The sequence below is a fragment of the Barbus barbus genome (assembly GCF_936440315.1).
Source record: "Barbus barbus genome assembly, chromosome: 28".
Taxonomy (NCBI): Eukaryota; Metazoa; Chordata; class Actinopteri; order Cypriniformes; family Cyprinidae; genus Barbus; species Barbus barbus.
Window position 1 is genome coordinate 10,802,691 of NC_136756.1, and position 23,410 is coordinate 10,826,100.

A 23,410-nucleotide genomic window follows, 5' to 3' on the forward strand; every position below is an offset into this window, starting at 1 on the left:
GCCCTTGAGCAAGGCACCGAACCCCCAACTACTCCCCGGGCGCCGCAGCATAAATGGCTGCCCACTGCTCCGGGTGTGTGTTCACGGTGTGTGTGTGTTCACTGCTGTGTGTGCGCACGTTGGATGGGTTAAATGCAGAGCACAAATTCCGAGTATGGGTCACCATACTTGGCAGTATGTCACTTCACTTCAAAATTATATTGTTTTTGATCTATGAGAACACTATTTTGATATGCGTGTTGCATCCAAGACAAGTAAACATCCACTGTTGTACAATTTTGCACATTTTCCCACCATTATGCGTAGAACTGTTTTAAAACCTGTGATGCTGAAAAAGGTCTCGTTACATAGTTAAATATTGAATATTTAGTCTGTCTCCGGCAACATGCTTTTGCTGCTGCTCAATTTTTTGAGGCAACTCAGAGCATGTTTCATACTCTTTATCCTGATTGAAGCACATTTGTTTCAATCTATGAGAATAATCAGCCTACACTACCAGTCAAAGGTTTGAGCAGTAAGATTTAATTTTTTTTTTTAAGAATTTTAAAATATTTTCAAATAGAAAACACACACACACACACATATATACATATATATATATATATATATATATATATATATATATATATATATATATATATATGTGTGTGTGTGTGTGTATAAATAAATATTTCAAAACATTAGTTTTTGCTGTATTTTGGATTAAATAAATGCAGGCTTTGTGAGCAGAAGAGAATTCTTCTTCAAAAAAATTTTTTTTAAAGTCTTACTGTTCAAAAACTTTTGACTGGTTGTGTATGGTAGCTTATAATTTAAAGTTTAAGATATTTATATTAATATTAATAAAGTGAGTCTGAGATGTTTATTTGACAGTGATTTCACATTTCTTGTTTGTATGAAGGCTAAATACAAATAAAAGGTGAACATTTATTTGTGCCATCTGTTGCAGCCGTTCTTGGCAGTTTTTAATGAGGCTTTTTTTTAAGTGTTCATATCAATATCGGAATTATATCGTATCGACCAAAATTAAGAAATATTGTGATATAAATTTTGGCCATATCGTCCAGCCCTACTACTGACGACATCTACCAACTGAACCATAGCCAAGGGTTTTTTTTTTCCTTTATTTAAAAAAACAAAACAAACATTGCTAGGTTTGTCAATATGTACCTGCTATAAAAAAAAGCCGCCAAAAGGCTCCGAAAGTTGCTAAATATTGTGCTACAGTCGCACTCGTGTGTGTGAGACGCGGGAGCTGCTGGCAGTGGACGGCGAGTATTGTTGCGGCCCACCACAAATAAATCAAGGTTTGGGAAACACTGCAGATCGTACCTTTAAAAGATCACTGCATATGGAATTACTTTCTTGAACCATGGATTACATAAATGCATTATATTTGTTAAAACACTTACCAGCATATTGTTTTTTTTGCACAAAGGCTCATCATCAATTTTGGAAGCTCGCTTATAGCCAGGAACGGAAGCAGAGAACTTTTCTTTCATTCTGGCAACTTCATTCAAATGCACCAAAGGTTTTCTTTCCTTCTTGAACTTATTCCGCAGAGATTCAAGTAAAGCATCCTAGGAGAAAGCACAAACAAATAGTATAAATATTTTTATTCAATGGGGAAAAGTTGCTATACCTACATCAGCTGTTACAATGTTATAGCTGTAACAATATAACAATTAAAGTTACTTTGTGTAAAACAAGTGTATTCTAGTCATCTCGTTAACAGGATAATCACCGTTTTATATGTGAATTAGCTTACACATTTGCTAATCATATTTTTCAAATACACTGACACTATTCTAGCTCCATAGAAGTAAAACAAATTAAACTGTGGAAAATTGTTGTCATTAATTACTCATCCTCATGTCGTTCCAAACCCACAAGACCTTAAGATATTTTAGATGAAATCCAAGGGCTGCATAGACAGCAAGTGTACTGCCAGGGTCAAGGCACAGAAATGCAAGTAAAGACATTGTTAAAACAGTCCATGTGACATCGGTAGTTCAACCTTAATTTTATGAAGCTACTAGAAAATATTTTGTGCACAAAGTAAAAAGCTAATTATTCTCTTCTGCGTCAACCCTAGCGCCATTATGGAGGGTACTGCTATGGATGCGCTGCACCTTTGTTTACGGTAGTACTAGGGATGCATCGATCCGATACTCAGTATCTGTATCGGCTCCGATCCAGTCATTTTCTGCGGACCGGGTATCGGTCAGACGAGACCGATCCAAATCCGATATAGTGCGTATATTTGTGTGTTATTGTTGATCCCCACAAAAGGCACAAAAACAAAGTACCATAAAGTTGTCGTGCAGTACATTTAAAGTGTTCTGAAGCTGTTCCATAGTTTAATCTGAGGTACAGATGAATATTTAAGTCATTAAATTCAAGTTCACATCACATCATTCTCTCCGCTGCAGCTGTCTGTCATCTTACATTCATAGTTCAAACTGCGTGTCGTGTTCGGTTTCTACAATCAAACTCTCTTCCAAGAGCGCACAACTGAGGTTTAAAGGCTCAAGAAAAGGCATAATAAACTAACGCACAGATTTAATATGCTACGCATCAACATCTCTTCCCTTTGTACTTTAATATGCAGACTCGGAGGGCTGCGCAATGTGCGCTGTGACTCATGCTGCTTCAAGTGCATCATTCTGCGCATGGGACGCGCATAAGCGCTTTGTGCCGCTCTGTATTGGAGCCTTTTCGTATTATAATACTTTTGCACAGTGAAAGATTATTACTATTACTAGTCTTTCTTGTTCTGTCCTATCTATTATATGTTGCTGCCTTCATCTCGAGTATCTTTTGATGCTGAATTATCCACTAACCTGGTTTATAATAGTATTTGTGTCATAGATTGTGATTATATATTTTTTTTATTTATGTTGTTATCTATAGTAAATTGTGTTTAACATACAAAAAAAGTGAAAATCAGGTCAACACAGGGAAGTATTGAAATTCTACATTGATTTAACAAAAACTGCACTGGTATCGGATAGGATTGGTATCGGCTGATACTCAGAATTTTTAATATTGGATCGGTTCTGAAAAAATGGTTTCGTTGCATCCCTAGGTAGTACCCTTGCTGTCCATGGAGGGTCAGAAAGCTCTTGGATTTCATCAAATATCTGAATTTGTGCACCAAAAACAATGGAGGTCCAACAGATTTCGAATGACATGAAAGCAAATAATAAATTACAATTTTAATTTTGGGGAACTACCCCGTTAACTGCAATCTGTTTTTCAACTCTCAATTATACTGAAATGCCAAAAAAATAAAAATAAATGAATAAAATTTTAAAATGGAAATTAGAAGGGTCAATAAGATTCACATTTTATAATGTGATACATACAAATCCAGAGCCATATTTCTCTCTTAGAAATGGAAAGCTCATCATCACAGACCTCATCAGATCCACATACTGTGTGTGTGAGGGATACCTGTAAGAGGGAGGAAACTGAAGTTAGCAAAACTATGGTTTTTAACAGTCGCAAATAAGAATCTATAGACTAGGGTTGTAACGATATACTAGTATTATGGTTTTATCATGGTTTAAACATCCACGGTTATACCTCTAAAATGGTAAACATTTGCATATCTGCGGTTTAAATAATAATAACAATTCACCCGCGCATTAGCAACTTAGCAGAATGAAAATATTTTGGATATTAATACAAAAACACAGGTTTGTCCTGGAGGACAGATCCAATTTACAAAAAATGTGTACACAAAGTGACAATGTACTTCAAAGTTATAACAATAATACTTTTTAAATAATAAAATTAACATTTTAAGGAGCATCATGTTTGTCCATGGTTTAACTTTAACCATGTTTAAATTTTCATTTGATAACATTTTAACATTCAATTTTTTTTTTTTTTCCATGAGGGGAGACTTCAATACTTTTGTTACAATGGTTTCAATGGTTGTTGTATAAGGACTTGTTCACTCAAATAACTTGTTCTTATTGTTTTAGGAATCATTGTTACTGATAAGAATTATTGTTATACTGTGAAATTTTCTGAGACTATTATCATACCATGAAAATACCGTTACAACCCTAAATGGACAGGATTTTCAATTTAACCATCACAATGTTGGACAACCCCATTAAAATACACACCTGCACAAAAAAAAAAAAAAAAAAAAAAAATAGTTTTTGAAGTCAATATTTCCATGTTAGAAAACAAAATTACTTACATTGTTGTTTGGCTAAGGTGGTCAAATAAGGCTTGAATTAATGCATTTTTGAATTTATTCTTAGTAGGAGACTTCAGCTGCGGGTCCTGCTTTTCAAGGGCACTCATTAGAAACGTAGGATACCGTACTTCAGTATTGGAGTGCAGAACCACTGGAGTGGTATGTGATATTACATGTTCAGTGAGGTCATGGTGGCTAAAAACAACAAATAGCATAAAGAATATTATATTCATATTATAATATTAAGTGTTAAACTTAATGCACACCTCATAGAAATTTACTCATCAAAATACCTTCTTAACTAAATAAATCAGGACTAATACTCACGATTTCAGACCTTCCAATGCAGACATAAATTGTATCTGTTCTTTGATTTTTGGGAAGAGACGCTCACTCATTCTTTCAGTCATTTTCAATAACGTTGGACCATCTACTTCATTCTCTGTTCAAAAAAATAATTAAAAAGTAAAGTACAAGGTAGTTAGAGGGTAGTAGTACGGTCCCCCCATACTACTAGTAGACCCCCCCCCCGAACGGATAGATGATACAGTACACTCAAAGCTGCAGACTTTGTGCTACTACTAATCAGAGACTATTTTATGGGCTACACTAAAATAAGACACATAACATAGGTTAGCCTCACATTGGTTTGAAGGGACGATGGATTAGTGTGATGAAATGCTGGTCTGACAGGTGGTAGCAGTCCAAACTATGAAAATCGACCTCCTCTCCAGCTTTAAATATTACTGTATCCTCAGAGGGAATGACATGGTATGAATGGAGATGTGCATCAAATCCAACTGTACTGAAGAGCTGGCCAACGATAAACCAACTGGCTCCAATGTTGAGGATTTTGATGATCTTAACAAACTGTGGGATGTCTTCGTGCAAGAGATCAAGTATTACGAAGTCTCCCAGTGAGTACTTCACAGTATTCAGCAAAATTTTCTTGCTACTCCAGATATTTTCCTCTTGCAAGCTTTTAGAGTAGCACAGAAGCCTTTCTTGCAGTGGTTTATCAAGCTCACTGAAGTCCAAACGTGACACTGCCGCAGAACAATAATCTTTCCCAGGAACTCTGTCTCCCTGCCAATCCCAGCACTGTCGAAGCTGGTTTCTCTTTGCTAGAGAAGAGCAGATGTTTTTGAAATTGCATACAACACGAGACACTTTTTTAAAGTACAGGTGTTTTGCTTCGAATCTCATGCACCAATGTGCTCTGGGAGGACCAAAGTCTTCAATCAAACGCGGATAGTGAAGAAGAAAATGAAGCTTTGGGGTAAAGGAGTCAGGAAAGAGACTTTTGAAAATGGTTAAAAATGAAGTTATTAGCTCAGCTAAAGGACTGATCCAATGTACACTTATTGTGGGTGCCAATATTACTTCTGCAATGTGCCTTAGACAAAGAATAAGCTGCCAGTTCTTGTCACTTTTGCTTATTCTGTTCCCAATGATTAAAGGGATTGTCCGAAGCAATGTCCACTTTTCCACAGCTTTTCCAATTATTTGTCCATCAGAAAGAAGTCTCTCAGATATTGGTCCTGGTTTATGAGACGAGTCATTCTGTCCAAATGGAAAGTGTACTAAAGCATTGCTGACCTCCTGAACACTCACAACTTTTTCGTTATGCAAGGATCTTAAAACCAATTTCAAGACATGAGGAACAACTCCCTCCAAAAAATCGTGCATAACATCAGGAGGGAATGCATTGGTCACACTGAAGTTTGGCAAGTCACTAAAAGCACAAGGACCTGTTACTCCATACAAAGATTTTGTGGTAGGATCTTCTGCCACACACTGGAGATGATAGTTGTGAGTCTCTGGTGTCCGTAGAACACAATCTTCCTCTTTTGTTTTCAGAGAAAGATCTTTATAATGGCACAAGCAATACCTGCAGACCCGTCCGCCACTGAATGAACAGCTAAAGCCTGCAAGAGCATGGGCTGAGAGATTATCAGCAGATACTGTTACAAGCGCACCTCGGACACAAAGCTCCTTTCCTTCCCACACCAGTTCTATACCATTACTTTCCAACTTCTTGAGATCAGAAATAAGTGGTTCCACAATCTTTTGGATCCCGTATTTTTTCAAAATGTTGTACTTCACAAGTAACAGAAGATGAATATGCTTCAAACTGGCTCTGTACTTAGGATGAATGTTGCCTATAGTGAAGTAAAATGCAGAGACTTTGTGGTGCAGTCTTCTAGATCCAATTGGATTCACAACCTCAAACTCATCATTGTACAAATGAATTCTGAAAAAGTGGTCTTCACTGTTCCAAATTGAGTTTTTGTAAATTGCACCGTCACTGTAGTCTGTTAGTGAATCGAGATGTGTTACCCTCCGTTCAAAAATATGCTCTAATGTTAACTGATCGCTGACAATTAATTTCAAAATGTCCAAGAGTGGAATATATTGGAAGGTTTCTTTTTTTCCAAGTGAGTCAACACCAAGAACGTACCCAACTGGTTCGATCAAATTCAGTTTTTCAGCGCAATACCGATCAAGTTTATGAGTACTGCTAACAGCACTGAAGCAATGTTCAACAAAATCCTCTTCACTCAAAAAGGAAAACAGTGGATTCCTGATGTCAATATTTAAATTGTCAAGACATTTACAAAAGATGTCCTTATATTTTTGATGAAAAAAATTAAACAAGGCTTCAACTTCACTTATTACTTCTGTTTGCACACTTCTCTGTATTGCATGCTTTTCTTGAAGATTTAGGGAAAACAAAGCCAAATGTCTTTGAAGAGTTTCAGTAAGTTTGTCCACAAACTGAGAGAGTGACACTCCACTGTTCTCTTCAGAGTCAACTGGATATGCCTCTACAAAAGGGTTCAAAGGAACTGCTGGATCATCAATCTCAGAATGGTTTCTGCCAGTGGATTTATGATTACGTCTTAAATGATTTTGTAAAGACTTCACTCTGGAGAATACACGAGGACAGCCATCCACTCCACATGTCACAGAAAATCCTTTTTCATTTTCGTGGTACAACTGAAGATGTTTTAAAAGTTTGTCATGTGTTGCTCTTTTAACAGGGCAATATGAGCACTGAAAAGCATATTCCATTCCATTCTACTGACCGATGAATGCTGGTTTTGCATGCCCCAGTGAAGCTTCATCAAGCCACTGGCAAACCTCTGTGGTAGTCCAACGCTCAGTCATATCTGGGAAGTATATAAAAAAATAAGTGTTGTTAGCTGCACATAAAGTGTATTATTCGCTGAAAGCAAACTGCAAAAGTGCATCATGATGCATGAGTATCACTGAGGAGCCTTGCGGATTTATTTTAGCAGACATCACTATAAAGGCCATGGACAGTAATTATTTCTCATGGGGACATAAACCATTTCTCAGGTATGCAACATGATTTTAAAATGTGTATTCTATAGAATTATACACAAATATATAAACCAAGCAGCTTTATAGTCATTTTATATAAACAAGTTGCGATTTCTGCTAATCTCCACATTTCACATCCATCATTTTGAGAGATAAATGCAAGACAGAATACTATACAATTAACATGTCTATTTTCCATGTCTAAAACTTTGACAAAACTTGATTTCAGGGCTCACGACCATTAAAACTACCACGTGTGGTAAATAAATATTTAGGAGCACCTGTGCTTCTGACCCGCACACTGGTTTGCACTGAGGGAGCTTCAAAGGTTTCTAACGTGTTTTTGCATCGTTGGGTAATGCATCACAGACATCTCTCATTATAACAACAAGAATGAGCGACAGGCCGAGGCCTGCTCACCCGTTTGGGCAGATAAGAATCTTTTTTTTTTTTTTTTTTTTATAAAATTATTATTTTTTACCAATTAGAAAAACAACAATAAAAAACCTTTGATATTGTGTTTTGGTTATTTAAAATCCTTATATTTATGCACTTACCGTCGATTTCTGTCAGATTGAGGAAACAAAACCTGTCAGCGCGGGCGTAACGTAGCCTGAAGTGAAGTGCGCAGGAAGAAACGGCGCGAAACTGCATAGGGCAAAAAAATAAAATAAAGTCATAAACAAGTTTCGCTCTTGTAAAAGTATGTGTCGTTCTTGATCAAGTATTTCACAGATCCTTCTGATATGTTTAGCGATAGTCGGAGGTTTGGTGTGATCGGTGTGTGCGTGTGGAGGAATGAGCGACAGGCCGAGGCCTGCTCACCACATTTGGGCAGATAAGAACATTTAAAATGCCCATTTAACTAACAGACTAGTCTAACGTTACCTCACTGGATTAAGGTTGATTTTACCATTTAACCACACAAACAAAGAACAAATAAATATTATAATTATTTCAGTACATTATATGATATTTATAATGATTCCATGAATTCACTTACCGTGAGCCTTTTGGAGATTCAAAAATAACGGACAGTCTTCCCAACGCCTCGAACATCGGCGAATAAAGCGAAGAAACTGCTCTACACCTTATTTGGGCAGATAAAACCATTTAAAATTAGATTATTTTTCACCAGTTAGAAAAAAACAACAATAAATAAACCTTTATATTGTGTTCTAGCTATTAAAATAGTTCTATGTATGCACACTTACCGTCGATTTCTGTCACTCTCTGAAAAAACGCATCCTCTTCCAGCGCGGGCGTAACTTCAAATGAAATGAGCAGGAAGAAACAGCGCGAAACTGCATTTGCCAAATTACAAATAAATAAATAAATAAAATAGGACAATTTATTCATAAAGTTTGGGAAAGCCATCCTGTTATGTCATGTTACGTTAATTAAAATATTTTATTTCAAACACACCATTTTACTTCTTGACTCGCCTCACCGCGCAATAAAGATTGAAAGGAGGGGGAGGGGAAGAATCATTTCCCACAAATGATCACTTCGTCTATTTAACGGCGTCAGAAATTGAGAGTCCTCTCCAAACTTAGATTTAAGTCACTGCAAGCTAAGACCTGTCATGGCCGTGATTTTCCTCATTACTAAACTATAACCCCCCCAAAATAAAATAATAATGAATAATTAACGATAATAATTAATTATGTCTTTATCATGTGTTTAAAAAGTAAGTAGGACTATGTGAACACAGGTTGGCATTTAAAACACTAGCTTACATTAAATTTAATTATTACATTATTACATATGAAGCAGACTAATATTTATTTTTAATATGAAATCACAAGGCATAGTCTCTCTTATCTGATTCAGTTCATAGATCACTCTCCTATTGAGCTCATGATTTGATTCAGGTGTGTTAAATAAGGGAGACATACGAAATGTACAGAGCTGTGGGTCAAGCATTGAAAAGCACTATAGGCTATGCAAATGACATTGTGCTATTTATTATAATCGGATGCCTTGTGTCACATTTTTTTTCTTAAGAATCAATAAAATCATTCTGGGATTTATTCCAACAATATGAGGTCACACGCAGAGGCGTCATGCCCATTCAAAGTGCATGTGCCCCCTCAGGTTTTTGAGTCAAGTGGATTTTGAAAAAAAAAATTGCTGAATAATATTTTCTATTTTTGATACAGTCACACCATCATGATTAAATCATTCAGTGTGTCATATCATCAGCAGCTAATTAATCTAATTTTGTAATTCATATAGATGCAAAATTTAGTGAGACAAAGTGGAACTTTTATATTTTAAGATTTTGAGCCTATACCTCAGCCTTTTTATTTAATTTTAAAACATGATTGCAGACAAATAGATATAAAAGGACTGATCTACTGGTCTTTCTTTAATTAATAAACTATTTATATAACTCTAAAATAATACTTTATATTGCACTATAACTAAACCCAACTAATAGAAAATGAGTTTAGAATGAGTTCTTCACCAGACAGGACAATTTAGTTCACTTTAAAAAAAATAAAAAAAATAAATAAATAATGATAATAATATATATATATATATATATATATATATATATATATATATATATATATATATATATATATATATATATATATATATATATATATTTGCAACATGTTGAGTGTGAAAAACCATTAGTCTAAAGAACCTTGATTTCTGTGCTACAAAGAACCTTTCTGTGCTACAAAGAACCTTTCTGTGCTACAAAGAACCTTTTGTGCAATGGAAAGGTTCTTTGGATATAAAAGGTTCTTCATGGAACCATACAGGGTCCCAAAGCACCTTTTTTTTTAAGAGTGTACCCGCAGGCACAGATGATGCCCACACACCTGGTCACACTTGTTGTCCTGCACTCAGGAAGCAGCCATTTGCACGGCAAGCTGCTCTGACAACAAAGCTGCAAACACACGCGCCCGCCACACACCAGACGATGCCTCGGGGCAGTTCTACTTCTGTTCAATCTTCACAAGAAATAAAAATCAAGGTTTTTTTTTTTCAATCTGGGTTTAGAATCTCTTGGAAGTGCAGAAGTGAGGTCTGTAATCTGCAGCGGGTCGCACTTTTAGCCAAAGAGTGTTTTATTACAGGCATCATTTGTATTCCGATCTAAATCTGACACGCCACAGCCACAGATCAGAGCGGAACGCTTCTGGTGTTTAGGCGAGGGGTGGAGGAGGGAATAAAAGATGAGAGGAAAGAGAGGGAAAAAAAAGTTACTGTTTTGTTAACTGAAGCGCTTTGAGTTAGCAACGTGCTGTAGATTCTCTGCATGACACACTGCTATTTTAAGCATTATGAAATACAAGGTCATACCCCTTCAAAATGGGAATATGTGCATGTCAGTATGATGGAGGGATCCCATGAGGAGTTATCTGAATGGCACCTGCAACATGGTTATTATTGGATCAAGCTTTTAGATAGTCCAGGCTGACAATCTCTGCTCCACTCTGATTGCCTGCTAAACCCAGCTGCCTGGTATAATTTTGTGTGTGCGAGCATGTTTTTAAGTGTGGGAGATAAGCTGGTTTTGACCTGTGTGAAGCGCTGGCATTGACCTGACACTTAATCCATTAATGGACTCTTTATACTTTTTTCATTCACTGTTACATGCACTTTCTCTCCATACATCCACACATGTATTTGATACCGATCTAGCACTCTGACACACAGGGCTGGAAACACACACACACACACACATTCAAAACCTAGTTTTTCAATGGCTGCTGCCAATAATTAGAAAGCTCATGCTCAATAGTTGATTTATTGCTGATGTATATACTGCAATTATTTACATGTACTGTTCAATAGCTTGGGCTTTTTAGTTTTTTTTTAATGTTTTTGAAAAACATCTCTTACGCTCACCAAGGCTGCATTTATTTGATAAAAAAATGCAGTAAAAACAATAAAAATACAGTAATATTTTAAAATATTACTACTATTTAAAGTAACTGCTTTGTTTTATTTTAAAATACAATTTATATTTATATACAATTTATTTCTTACAAAACTAAAATTTCAGCAGCCTTTACTCCAGTCTTCAGTGTCACATGATCTATAAAAAAATCATTCTAATCAGACGATTTACTGATCAAGAACCATTTTCTATTATTATCAATGTTGAAAACAATGTTGTGACTGTTAATATTTTTGTGGAAATTGTGATACTTTTACTATTTTTAGGATTTTTGATGAACAGAGTTCAAAGAACAGCTTTTTTTAAAATATAATGTTAGTTTGTAACATTAAAGATGTTTACTGTCACTTTTGATCAACTTAAAGTGGCATTTCTGAACAAAAGTATATGTGTATATATATATATATACACACATACACACAGTCATGGCCAAAAATATCAGCACCCTTGGTAAATATGATCAAAGAAGGCTATGAAAATTAATCTGCAATTATTTAATTTTGTTAATCACATTGTTAATCCTTTTGATCTTTCTTTTTATAAAAAACAAATCACAAAAATCTAACCTTTCATTGGATAATAAGAATTTAAAATGGAGGGAAATGTTATTATGTAATAAATGTTTTTCTCTAATACACATTGGCCACAATTAACGACACCCTTTTATTCAATACTTTTTGAAACCTCCATTTGCCAGTTTAACAGCTCTAAATTTTCTCCTATAATGCCTGATGAGGTTAGAGAACACCTGACAAGAGATCAGAGACCATTCCTTCATCCAGAATCACTCCAGATCCTTCAGATTCACAGCTCCATGACGGTGTTTCTCCTCTCCAGTTCCCCTCACTCATTTTCTATAGGGTTCAGGTCAAAGGACTGGAATGGCCATAGCAGAAGCTTGGTTTTCTGCTCAGTGACCCATTTTTGTGTTGTTTTTGAGGTTTGTGTTTGGATTATTGTACGGTTGGAAGATCCAAACATGGCCCATTATAAGATTTCTAACGGAGTCAGTCACTTTTTGATTTTTTATCTGTTGGTATTTGATAGAATCCATGATGCCATGTGTCTAAACAAGATGTCCAGGACCTCCATCAGAAATATAGGCCCACAACATCAAAAATACAGCAGTATATTTCATTGCACACATGGGGTACTTTTTGTCACTGTGTTCACCAAACCCATCTTGAGTGTTTGCTGCTAAAAAGCTATTTTTAAAGCCAGTCCCATTTGAAGTTCCAGTCGTGTCTGATAACTGTATATGCTGGAGTTTGTTTTTGGATGAGTGAGGAGAATTTTTCTTGAAACCTTCCCGGACAACATGTGGTGATGTAGGTGCTGTTTGACAATTTTTTTTTAAGGTTTTCTGACCCTGAGACTCAACTATTTTCTGCAATTCTCCAGCTGTGGTCCTTGGAGAGTCTTTAGTCACTCAAACTCTCCTTCTCATCGTGCATTAGGACGATATAGACACACGTCCTCTTCCAGGCAGTTTCGTAACATTTTCTGTTGATTGGAAATTATTCTTAATTATTGTCCTGATGGTGGAAATGGGAATTTTCACTGCTCTAGCTCTTTTCCTGAAGCCACTTCACTAATTTGTGAAGCTCAGTTATCTTTTGCTGCACATCAGAAATATATTCTTTGTTTTTTTATCATTGTGATGGATGATTCAGGGAATTTGGGCTTTTTTTTCCCTTATATTTATATTTCTGTGAAACAGGAAGCCATGGCTGGATAATTTCATGTTCACAATCACCCTGGAGTGCTCAAAATTGTGAATATGAATGGGAATATACTTCAGAGATATTTTACTCATAAGAATTTCTAGGGGTGCCAATAATTGTGTGCAACGTGTATTTGAGAAAAAAAAATATTTCATAATAATATGTCCCCCCAGTTAAAATTCTTATTATCCAATGAAAGGTTATATTTTTGTGATTTAAAAAAAAATAAAATATCAAAAGGGTTAACAATGCAGATTAATTTTCATTGCCTTCTTTGTTTCGTATTTATCAAGGGTGCCGATATTTTTGGCCATGGCTATGTATACATGACTATATATATATATATATATATATATATATATATATATATATATATATATATAATATTAGTGCTGTCAAACGATTAATCACATCCAAAATAAAAGTTTTTGTTTACATCATACAGTGGGGCAAATAAGTATTTGAAACACTGCCGATTTTTCAAGTTTTACCACTTAAAAAGAATGGAGAGATCTGTAATTTTCATCGTAGGTACACCTCAACTGTGAGAGACAGAATATAATTTTTAAAAAATCCAGAAAATCACATTGTATGATTTTTGAATAATTAATTTCCATTTTATTGCTTGAAATAAGTATTTGATACAATAGAAAAATAGAACTTAATATTTGGTACAGAAACCTTTGTTTACAATTACAAAGGTCAGATGTTTCCTGTAGTTCTTGACCAGGTTTGCACACACTGCAGCAGGGATTTTGGCCCACTCCTCCATACAGGTCTTCTCCAGATCTTTCAGGTTTTGGGGCTGTCGCTGGGCAACACAGAGTTTCAGCTCCCTCCATAGATTTTCTATTGGGTTCAGGTCTGGAGACTGGCTAGGTCACTCCAGGACCTTGAAATGCTTCTTACGGAGCCACTCCTTAGTTGCCCTTGCTGTGTGTTTGGGGTCATTGTCATGCTGGAAGACCCAGCCACGACCCATCTTCAATGCTCTTACTGAGGGAAGGAGGTTGTTGCCCAAAATCTCGCGATACATGGCCCCATCCATCCTCCCCTCAATACGGTGCAGTCGTCTTGTCCACTTTGCAGAAAAGCACCCCCAAAGCATGATGTTTCCACCCCCATACTTCACGGTTGGGATGGTGTTCTTGGGATTGTACTCATCCTTCTTCTTCCTCCAAACACGGCGAGTGGAGTTTATACCAAAATGTTATATTTTGTCTCACATGACCTTCTCCCATGGCTCCTCTGGATCACCTAGATGGTCTTTGGCAAACTTCAGATGGGCCTGGACATGTGCTGGCTTGAGCAGGGGGACCAGGTCCTCCCATGTAGTTCTAGGCTGACCCCTCACCTTTCTCAGGATCCTTGATACTCCACGAGGCGAGATCTTGCATGGAGCCCCAGTCCGAGGGAGATTGACAGTCATCTTGAATTTCTTCCATTTTCTAATAATTGTGCCAACAGTTGTTGCCTTCTCACCAAGCTGTTTGCCTATTGTCCTGTAGCCCATCCCAGCCTTGTGCAGGTCTACACTTTTGTCCCTAGTGTCCTTAGACAGTTCTTTGCTCTTGCCCATAGTGGAGAGGTTGGAGTCTGATTGATTGAGTGTGTGAACAGGTGTCTTTTAAACAGGTAACAAGTTCAAATAGGTGCAATCAATACAGGTAATGAGTGGAGGATAAGAGGGCTTCTTAAAGACAAACTAACAGGTCTGTGAGAGCCAGAATTCTTGCTGGTTGGTAGGTGATCAAATACTTATTTCATGCAATAAAATGGAAATTAATTATTCAAAAATCATACAATGTGATTTTCTGGATTTTTAAAAAATTATATTCTGTCTCTCACAGTTGAGGTGTACCTACGATGAAAATGACAGATCTCTCCATTCTTTGTAAGTGAGAAAATTTGAAAAATCGGCAGTGTATCAAATACTTATTTGCCCCACTGTATATGTGTGTGTACTGTGTATTTTTATTATGTACAGTGGGGAAAAAATGTATTTGATCCCCTGCTGATTTTGTACGTTTGCCCACTGACAAAGAAATGATCAGTCTATAATTTTAATGGTAGGTTTATTTGAACAATGAGAGTCAGAATAACAACAACAAAAAAAATTATCCAGAAAAACACATTTAAAAAAAGTTATAAATTGATTTGCATTTTAATGAGTCAAATAAGTATTTGATCCCCTATCAATCAGCAAGACTTCTGGCTCCCAGGTGTCTTTTATATAGGTAAGGAGCAGTTTATTACCCGTATAAAAGACACCTGTCCACACAAGCAATCAATCAATCAGATTCCAAACTCTCCACCATGGCCAAGACCAAAGAGCTGTCCAAGGTTGTCAGGGACAAGATTGTAGACCTACACAAGGCTGGAATGGGCTACAAGACCATCGCCAAGCAGCTGTGAGAAGGTGACAACAGTTGGAGTGGCCTAGCCAGTCTCCAGACATTAATAGAAAATCCCATAGAAAATCTGGGGAGGGAGCTGAAGGTTCAAGTTACCAAACATCTGCCTCAAAACCTTAATAACTTGGAGAGGATCTGCAAAGAGGTGGGACAAAATCCCTCCTGAGATGTGTGCAAACCTGGTGGCCAACTACAAGAAACGTCTGACCTCTGTGATTGCCAACAAGGGTCAAGTCATGTTTTGCGAAGGGGTCAAATACTTATTTGTCTCATTTAAATGCAAATCAATTTATAACTTTTTTGAAATGCATTTTTCTGGATTTTTTTGTTGTTATTCTGTCTCTCACTGTTTAAATAAACCTACCATTAAAATTATAGACTGATCATTTCTTTGTCAGTGGGCAAACATACAAAATCAGCAGGGGATCAAATATTTTTTTCCCCCACTGTATATATAAATACACACACATGCAGTATATATTTTGAAAATATTTACGTTTAGACATTTATATATTCATATTCTTATATTTCATATTATATATAAATATATAATATATAAACAAAATATTTTTCTTAAATATATACATGCATTTGTTTGTATTTATATATACATAATAAATATACACAGTATACACACACATATTCTGTAAACAAAAACTTTTGTTTTGAATGCGATTAATTGTGATTAATCATTTAACAGCACTAATATATATATAAGTGACCACAAGTATCAGCGTTATATAGTATAATTTATTTGTAGCACACGATGAGCACAATTGTTCATACTGTATTTGAAAACACAAATATGTATCTTCCATTGATCTATCAGTCAATTATGAAATAAAGCAAGAAAGATCTATCACTGTTAATTTACAAAGACGACAAAAATACTAAAATATGGAACAATTAATCTCCCTGGTATATATATATATATGGTATATATATATATATATAGGCTAAAATCTATCGCAGATACACAGTGGACCTGAAATTCTTCACTGATGTCTTTAATCATTGCACAAATATCTGGATATGCTTCTGTTTATTTGAAATATTGTCAGTGCGATTCTTAACTGTTATAAGGTATTTATTAATTTTAATCTGCAATCCCTTTCTTGCCTTTCTCAGGCATTTTAGAGACAAAGAGGCTGGACATTGTCCATACAAAAGGTCCCATCCCGCAGTCGCTTGGTGGAGTTACGTACTATGCAGCCGATCTACCCATCTGGTGGCAAGTGCCTCAGTACGTCCTCATTGGTGTCAGCGAAATCTTTGCTAGTATTGCAGGTAGGTGGTCCTTTGCAAAACACTGCTAAACACACACACACAAAACTCTCAAATTCACAAACAGAGGTTATGAAGCAACCATGTTCTGAATTTTTTTTGTAATAAATACTTTTTTAAGGTTTGTTGCATCAAAAATATCGCACTAAATTTATCGAATGAAATGTTTGCCTCTGTATACCTTTTAGACTGCTATATGTAAATGATTAACTAGCCTCTTCACATTTGATCCAGAAGTCTGAATACGATTAGGTGTTGATATGTAAACATGGATAGTCAAACCTTAATGTGTTTTTACAGCCGCATGTCAACAATTCACTGCTGTATTAAAATTGATGTTCTCCAGGAAATGGCCCTTTTAACATTTAGTGGTTCCTGAGGTGATACTGAGCCTGAAAAGACATTTGAGAGACGGTGACCCTGATAAGAAACAACTACAGCACTTTTGCGCTGATATGTTGATTGTAGAATTTAGTTTCTCATCAATTAAGATAATGTGATGAATAACTTGTCTAGATGAGTAAAACATACAGCATTATTTTGTGTCTTTTGTGTCCCTACAGTTCTCTGTCTCCTCTGTGCGCTGTAGAGTTTTTTCTGTAGGATCGTTCATCTGTCCTAATGACCATGCTAATCAATGCGTGTCCTTTTAAAATTTGCAGTAAACTCCTCTCTGCCTTGCCTTTGTGTAGTAGCTCTTGTCTAAGCCATTGCTGAAATTGCTTGCTAAGGAATACATGGCTGTATCAATCAGGACCGATCGATCTGGGCTTGGTGATACATTATTGCAGTTGCGCAGTTAAGACGGCCAGGGAAAACATCTCGCTCCTGCTGGAATACTCTAAGAAAATATCAAGAAACTCTCAAGCAAGTGGGCTTGAGATTAATGAGAAAATAGATGAAAGGACACTAAATCCCCTAACACAGCGTTTGTAAGAAAAATTGTGTGGACCTCCTATTACTACCTTTACTGCTGAGATCTACAATAATTACAGCAGTTTCTGTCATGATGAGAATCTTAAATTTCATTCTGATTCCACTTAATACATCTAGTTTCAGGAATTTTTGATAAAAGGCCACATAATTGCTAATTGCTTTATTGTTATATATAGTTCATTAATCTTGTGCTGGTCATTTTCTATCAGCTCTATATTTACCGCTGGTTATGTGCGCACCTGTCTGTCGTCCATACACATTTTCACACAGGTTAGCAATGTTCTTTTCTCTCTAAACACACGCTGTGTTCATTTCGACTCTTCAGCTTCTCTTCCAAGGTCATGTTCAAATATGCTTGTTTACCTCTTAGACACACGCCACACCGGTAATTTCACACCCATTTCACGCACAGAGTAAATCAAAGGCTGCTCTTCCCCCCTCTTAGCCTTTATGAACCAACAAGACTAATAAGTAGTGTTTGGCAAAGGTAGGGAAGAACACTTTCCCTTCATGTGGAATTGTAGAGAACACAGTACTGATTACTGGATTTCTTCTCTAACACTTAGATGAGGTGTTTCAAATCAGATCGTCACCCATGACTTATGCTGCTTCAAATAACAGGATGTTTTTTGTTTTTTTTTAGTCTGGATATTCCTGCAATGACTTTCGAGGTCTTTGATAGAAGACTATGATAGATGAAGTTGTCTGTAAGGCTACATTCACAGCAATCTTTTTCAGTCCTGTTTTTTATGATGCTAATTTAGTCTTTTATATATCAGATAATTTAACCTTTTTATGACTAAGTAAGGTTAGTTCCTATTGTGTAATGTCATGTTGTGAAACTCCCCAAAACAGATATTTCTTAATTAATAATAATATTTGATTAATTCAGAAATCAATTGATAATTCATAGGCATAGTATTTGTAAAATACACTTTTCACTCTGGAATAAAAAATCTAAATCATTCTTGAAAATGCTGGGAACTCAGAAATTAGTTTAGGTTTCAAATGCAGATGGGTTCCCGTGGGTTAATAAAAAGGCTTTGAAGTCTGAAATTTGATTTTGCTAATTTTAGTGCCATTCAAATATCTTAAATATGCTTTTTTTTGTGGTTGGTATGACATTTTCAGATGAAAATCATCTGAAAAAAATAGTGCAACTTGATGTTGTTACATCTTGTTGGTCAGTTTGCACACTTTTGATTTGTTACCGAATGAATCCACATTTTGATTGAATCAGTTTAGTTCCGTGACCCATTTGTTAAGGCAGTCACTTGCTATGTTCCTGAATGAATCAGTCATTTTAATGAATCTGTGAAACAAATGACTCACTCAGCTCACTCATTAAGACTGTGTCCCAGTTTGTTGACTTGAACTATGCTCTTAAAGGATGTACTCTTTTTGTGAAAAAAGTACATACTTTTGAGTGTTTAGCAGAATTGTAGGCAAGCTTTGGGACATGCTACTTCATCTTGACCGTGACTTGCTCTGTTGTGTTACATGAATCCTGTCATCATTTCATCTTGTCACAGTTACCATCATCCACATTTAATTTCCTGCCATATTGGAGAGAAATGAAGTTGCACTTTGATCTGCCAGTCGTGTCTTTCATTCCAAGAATTCTCTTCAGGTGATTTACATAATGATGCTTTTAAAACTTGACCAAACGTATCTTTATAAAAGTTTACGATGTTGTTGCAGATGAAATATAATGTGTATAACATTAACTAAAAAGTTTTTCATTAGGTTAGATATTGATTATTAATCACTCAATCCCATTTATCTGCTTGACCATTGGTCTGGAATATCCACCATGGTTTGTGTTTGTGGTTCTAATTGAATCCTTGTCTAACATGCAATGTGTTGTGGGCAATATTGGCCGTTAGAGTTAGCAGGGATCTGCACTTCGAATTCCCATCGGAAACAGTAATACATCCAGGCACTTTTGGGATACTCATTTCAACATACTACAGTTTGGACAGACTAATACTAATTTCGAATACTATGTGGGACAGATAAGTATTGGGATGCTGCAAGTGACTTGCTGCCACCTACTGGCAGTTTTAGTTTCATATTTAATTTTTTTTAAAAAGAAAAATAATTTTCTTAAGTTATTGAATAAGAACAATCTCATAACATTATTTATGCAATAGTAAATGCAGCGTTAAAAATACACTCTAAATATTGTCTAATTATTTTTATCAACAAAATCCCTGAAAATATTAAGACGTTTTTTTCTAAATTTAGTTGAACAGGTTGATTTTAGTTTACTTGATGGCAATTTAGTGTTCAGTTGGTGGTTCTGTGTTGCAATGCTGATTTTAATAAATTGATGCCTCTATATACATAGATGGTACTATAATGTACTGTTTCTTTTATGGAATTCTAAACCAGTAAACAATTTCCAAACCATTCCAGAAAGAAACATCTCATTTTGAACAGTACTGTGGGTGCTGCAAAAAAAGTTGCACCACATGACATTTTTAGAATCAATACATTTAAACTTGAAAATGGTATAAAAGTTACCATAAAATAATAAATGCAAAGAGTACGTTACTATGAACTAGATTTGTATAATACTTTCTTTTTTAGACACTCTTATTTGTCATTGACCATGTTTCCAATGCCAAACACTGTCTATGTGAATGCAGCCTAAATTTAAATATACCTGCCTTTTTTATGCTTCTACCCCCAAAGGACACCTCTCCCCTTTGAGACTCTTGTTCTTAACAACTTTTTTCCCCCTCAGTGTGCACATCTCATGTATATGATTTCCAACCAGAAACATCATGGCTCACAAAGTTAAACAGCAGCATTTGCCCTCTTTTTGTTAACACAGCGGCCCACTCCAAAAGAAACAAGCGACATCTTTTGTTTTCCCTTTCTCTTTCTTCTACTTTCTTGTGGGAATAGTGGCTGTCCTTAACAGTTAACATCTTCATTTCATTTTTTATCTGCAGACCCGAAAAAATTGAAAGAAAAGAGGCGCAGCGCTGGTGGAATAATATATCCACGGTGGACATAGTAGCCTCTGATTGAATTTCCAGCAGAATGGGGAGATGGGGAAGGCTAAGTGTAATCTTCCGCTCCTCCATCACGTCTTCAGGGGTTCGAGTATTGTGGAAAAGCTATAAGACGCTATCTGCACAGGCGCTTTTTAAACCTGAATAGAGCCATCAAGCTATGAGAATCAATACAAGAGGCAGCCCGCCACTTCCTGATCACAGACAGCTGTGAAATGATAGAGAAATTGGAGAGGTGCGAAAACTACATCAAAAATATTAAGATTAAAGACGCTGAATAGCATGTCACCCGCTGAAATGAAGATAAATTTTGCTTTCTCATTTTCTTGAATAATCCTTTTACATCTGAACATGATTGGGAAGATGGCCATGGCTAGAGACTGTTTGACGCAGTGCGAATTATTCTATGAACATCCGTCAGGTAGCACAATGTAGTTGCGCATATGATTTTGTCTTGTAAATTTTGGGAATGTATCTTGAAAGCAAACTTCATCATCTCTGAGAAGGACGCCAGCATACTAATTCACAAGTTTATCCAGAAGCTCAGCTGCAGGACATTTATTCGTCAGTTACGAAACAAAATATCTTGGCTCCAGCTTTTTTGGGGAGAAAAAACTCCTCAACTCCTTTGGGCAACCAGACTAGGATTTACTGTGACTGCAACAGGAGCTAAACACAGGTTTGTCTCCGATAACTTCATGTCTGTGCGGCGATGTGCTGACACACTTTTTGTAGTCAGCTCTCTCCATCTCACCCCAGGTCTCCAGTGTCCCAGCCCTCCCATGAAATGCAAATGCCTCCTGATAGCACGGAGGACCCTTAAAATAAAGCCTCAACGCTCAATCCATACCCCTGGGGAACCTCCAGGAAATTGGATGACAAGAAATGTGACAAATGTCTCTGGAAAGTTCCCTCCTCTGGCCCTATTCTGTTTGAATAAATCCTTTTAATGGAGTCCACTGCCAGCTCGCTTTGTCGTGGGCTGTCGGATGACAGCGGAAGCCAAGTTGATTCTGATTTTTTACATTTTTGTAGACACACGCTTGCACGCACACACACACATACACACGCTACCTGCGAGAGATGTGTGTGGACTGCCGTTGAGGGGACAGACCTAAAACCTGATTCTTTTTTTCTCCACTGGGAATTTTAATTATATATCGTTATCTCTGAAAAATGTTAAAGGCTAATGTTTTTTCAGAGAAAGAAAAATCGCCCACTGCCTGACTCTGCAAGGGGAAAAATGAAAGCAGAATATTTCAAGTTAAACTTCTTTTCTTGGTTTTGAATAATTCAGCTCTGAAGTTATAAAAGGTCAAGTTTTATATTTTATTTTTCTTCTCACGTGATATTGTGAACTGCCGTGTTATTAGACTCTTGTTGCCATGCTCACGACATTGAGACACCTTATGGATTTCCTTTTTTCCTCTTAACCCTTACTTTCAGTCTGCTGCTTAACCAAAGCAAAGCAAGGCTTTTGCATTGGGGTTCATTTATTAATCAATCCATGCAGTAAACACAAGCCACTTTGACTTCCACATGGAAGAGCAGTATTATGAGTTTGGCCAGCCCGATCTCACGGCAGTTCGTACATATTTTACGAGGTGGCTAATTCGTACGACCTCGTACAAATTCATACGATTTTTGCAAAATCGTACATATTTTACGAGTTGCCAATTCGTATGAATTTGTACACATGACCTACACCAAAACCCCGCCCCTAAACCTACATGCCACTGGGGTTTAGACAAATTGTACAAAATGGTACGAATTGGTCGTGAGATAGCGTTGGTTTGGCAGGTAGCAAGTGAGCAATATATGCAGGAAAAACAAAATAGTAAAAACAAACTAAAGAGGAAACTTGCAAAGGTTATGGCTATTTTTTTAAATACGTTTTATAAGATATATTAAAAAGTTATATTTAATTAAAATATTACTGATTTTACTGTATTTTTGATCAAATAAATGCCGCTTTCATTAGCATAAGAGACTTATTCCAAAGACATTTAATGGCAGTTGCTGCCAGTGTTGTTTGCTACTCATAGAGCTCAGTGCATTAGGAATCCTTCACGCGAGTCATGTAAAAAGTACTTTTTAGATTCAGATTTACAGTACAATATGAAGAGTTCAGATGCGAAAGACTCTGAGTGCTATTTGACATTTTCTTCTAAAATGAACATTTTTATTAGGCTTCTATGTATAAGTTCAGTCATTTTCACTTTAATGGCAATGAATAGGTTCTTTTCATTGCCATTAAAGTGAAATAACTGATCATAAACATAGGAGCCTAAGAGAAATGCTCATTTTAGAAGAAAATTTCAAACGGCACTTAGAGGCTTTTGTATCTGAACTCTGTATATGTATGTACAGTATGTAACCAAATAATGTAAATCCAACGATTTTAGATAAACAGAGCTCATGACATTTTCTCAGACTTCATTGATTTTGAACAGTTTTTGTTGCTTTAATAGTTTTTCTTAAGCCTTGGGCTTCTCAAGCATCTGATCGTTGTCGTCTAAGGATGCAGACACAGTCTCCATGAC

At 36.2% G+C, this 23,410-nt stretch overlaps 1 protein-coding gene across 1 annotated transcript in view; it reads left to right on the forward strand.

Annotated features, from left to right (window-relative positions):
* LOC306847759 (solute carrier family 15 member 4-like) overlaps nucleotides 1-23,410 on the forward strand; it is a 67,539-nt gene that overhangs the window by 26,911 nt on the left and 17,218 nt on the right. The window contains exon 7 of the mRNA XM_079381907.1: nucleotides 16,753-16,911. Coding sequence (XP_079238033.1) covers nucleotides 16,753-16,911 — 159 coding nt within the window. The remainder of the gene's footprint in view (nucleotides 1-16,752; nucleotides 16,912-23,410) is intronic.